Source organism: Mandrillus leucophaeus, unplaced genomic scaffold, assembly GCF_000951045.1.
Source record: "Mandrillus leucophaeus isolate KB7577 unplaced genomic scaffold, Mleu.le_1.0 Scaffold95, whole genome shotgun sequence".
Classification (NCBI taxonomy): Eukaryota; Metazoa; Chordata; class Mammalia; order Primates; family Cercopithecidae; genus Mandrillus; species Mandrillus leucophaeus.
This window is the reverse complement of record NW_012110363.1, coordinates 1702533-1704501: the sequence shown is the minus strand read 5'-3', so window position 1 is coordinate 1704501 and position 1969 is coordinate 1702533. Positions and strand designations below refer to the sequence as shown.

Here is a 1969-nt window from a genome sequence, read left to right as displayed (position 1 = left end):
AAGTTCATTGTGCAGAGCAGCTCTCTGCATGCGGCAGCCCCCAGCATACTGAAGATGGTCAATATGTAACTCTTGTATGAAAGAATGCGTGAATAAATGATAAACTTTAATTTTTGAACTAAATTTGAATTTGAGTTATTCTCATCATTTTCCAAAAGATATTTTGGCATATATTATTCCAACTTGGCTTCTAAAAATAGAAGACATATTTCCACTACCATTAAGACTGGTTTATTTCCTTAAGCATAATTTCTTTTTAAAAGCAATGTGAAAGATTTTATTCACTACACCAGAGCTATTACAGGTCACATGGCTTTTCAGTCTGGTTCCCAATGGTAAATATAGTAGAGTCACAATATGTTATGAATAACAGTTGTGCCCTAAGAGTTACATTCTTACGTGTCTGTCTTTTTCTTTTCATCTTCCAGGGCTCTTAACGTGAGCTGTAGCCTGTCAGTGAGGATTTCCAGTTCTTGGGTGAGTTTGTATTCCTCTCTAAATTGTTCTCCCAAAAGAACGAGATCGCGCGTGGCATCATGCAGAGGGATGTCACTTAGATACAGCCCTCTCCTTGTCAAATCGTCCAGGTTCATGACACTGTCATAGGAAGAAATGAGGTAAGATCATTCTCAACATATACACATGACAATGCAACCCTGATTTCTGTCAAGGAATCTGATCCTGCCACCTCCTACCATTCAAAACATCAGGCTGAAGACAATCAAATTATGGAGAATCGAACGAAGATTGTGAGTGTATTCTCTTAGATATTTAAACATCTACCAAAAAGCAGTGAACTTGAGATGCATTTTTGCCAGGTTGTACTTTTTGGTGCCATCAGTCTAAATTGAAACGATCCTGGGGAAACCTTTTTTTTGTTAATTTTTGGGTTTTTTATTCTGTTTTTTATTTTTTTTTTTTCAATTTTTTTTTCTTTTTAGGGGGGGGAAAAAATCTATCTTTATTCACTTTCTCAAGAATAATAGTGCTTCTTTTGATTAAGTATTTTATTTTGCTTTCTGTATTCTATGAATCTTGTAACTGGTTATTTTTTCCTTCTGGAAACAATGAGTAAAAATTCCCAACCACGTTTATGACCCATCCTCAGCATGTAATTTATGTATCTAAGACTATGTGTTGTTCTTACTTCTGGCTCTCATGTCTTCTTTTCCTTTGACAAATTTTTCTCATTTATTTGAAATATTATTCAATCTTGCTGAATTGTATGCATCATCATTGTAACTTGTGTCATTTTTCCAACAATATAATAATGTTTATTATTTCAGTGATGATCTGACAAGTAAAAAGTTAACTGCTTTTTAAAAATGTACTCTTTGAGGCTGGGCACAGTGGCTCACATCTGTAATCCCAGGACTTTGGGAGGTTGAGTTGGGCAGATCACTTGAGGCCAGGAGTTCAAGATTAGCCTGGCTAACATGATGAAACACGTCTCTACCAAAAGTACAAAAATGAGCTGACTGTGGTGGCTCGTGCCTGTAGTCCCAGCTACTCGGGAGGCTGAGGCAGGAGAATTGCTTGAACCCAGGAGCAGGAGGCTGCAGTGAGCCGAGATCACGCCACTGCATTCTAGCCTGGGTGACAGAGCGAGACTCCATCTCAAAAAACAACAACAACAGCAGCAACAACGACAACAACAAAACTAATTGGTTAAAATGGCATAAGGTTATATCTTTGGCTTGAAGTTTTTTAATGCAACGGCATTACTTCTGGCCACTGAGAATAATAATCACTCTAAAATGAAAAAATTTAGTTACGACTTTGGAGAATCTGAGATTAATAATTTGAAGAATTTTGAATTAATCCTATCCAAAATTCTTTAAAAGGGGTGACTTTGCAGAATTTTGGATTAATGCAATACATTCTCAGAAGCAATGTTCAAAAAGCAAAGCAAAAATTAGCATACCTATAAAGAAAATAAAAGAATCAAAGATTTTACTAATGAAATACA

The 1969-nt window shown here is 36.1% G+C and overlaps 1 protein-coding gene across 1 annotated transcript in view; it reads right to left on the bottom strand.

Annotated features, from left to right (window-relative positions):
* Nucleotides 1-1969, bottom strand: part of GUCY1B3 (guanylate cyclase 1, soluble, beta 3) — a 44029-nt gene that overhangs the window by 7174 nt on the left and 34886 nt on the right. Inside the window, exons 7-8 of the mRNA XM_011970531.1 lie at nucleotides 784-842; nucleotides 400-597 (exon numbers count right to left, since the gene is read on the bottom strand). Coding sequence (XP_011825921.1) covers nucleotides 400-597; nucleotides 784-842 — 257 coding nt within the window. The remainder of the gene's footprint in view (nucleotides 1-399; nucleotides 598-783; nucleotides 843-1969) is intronic.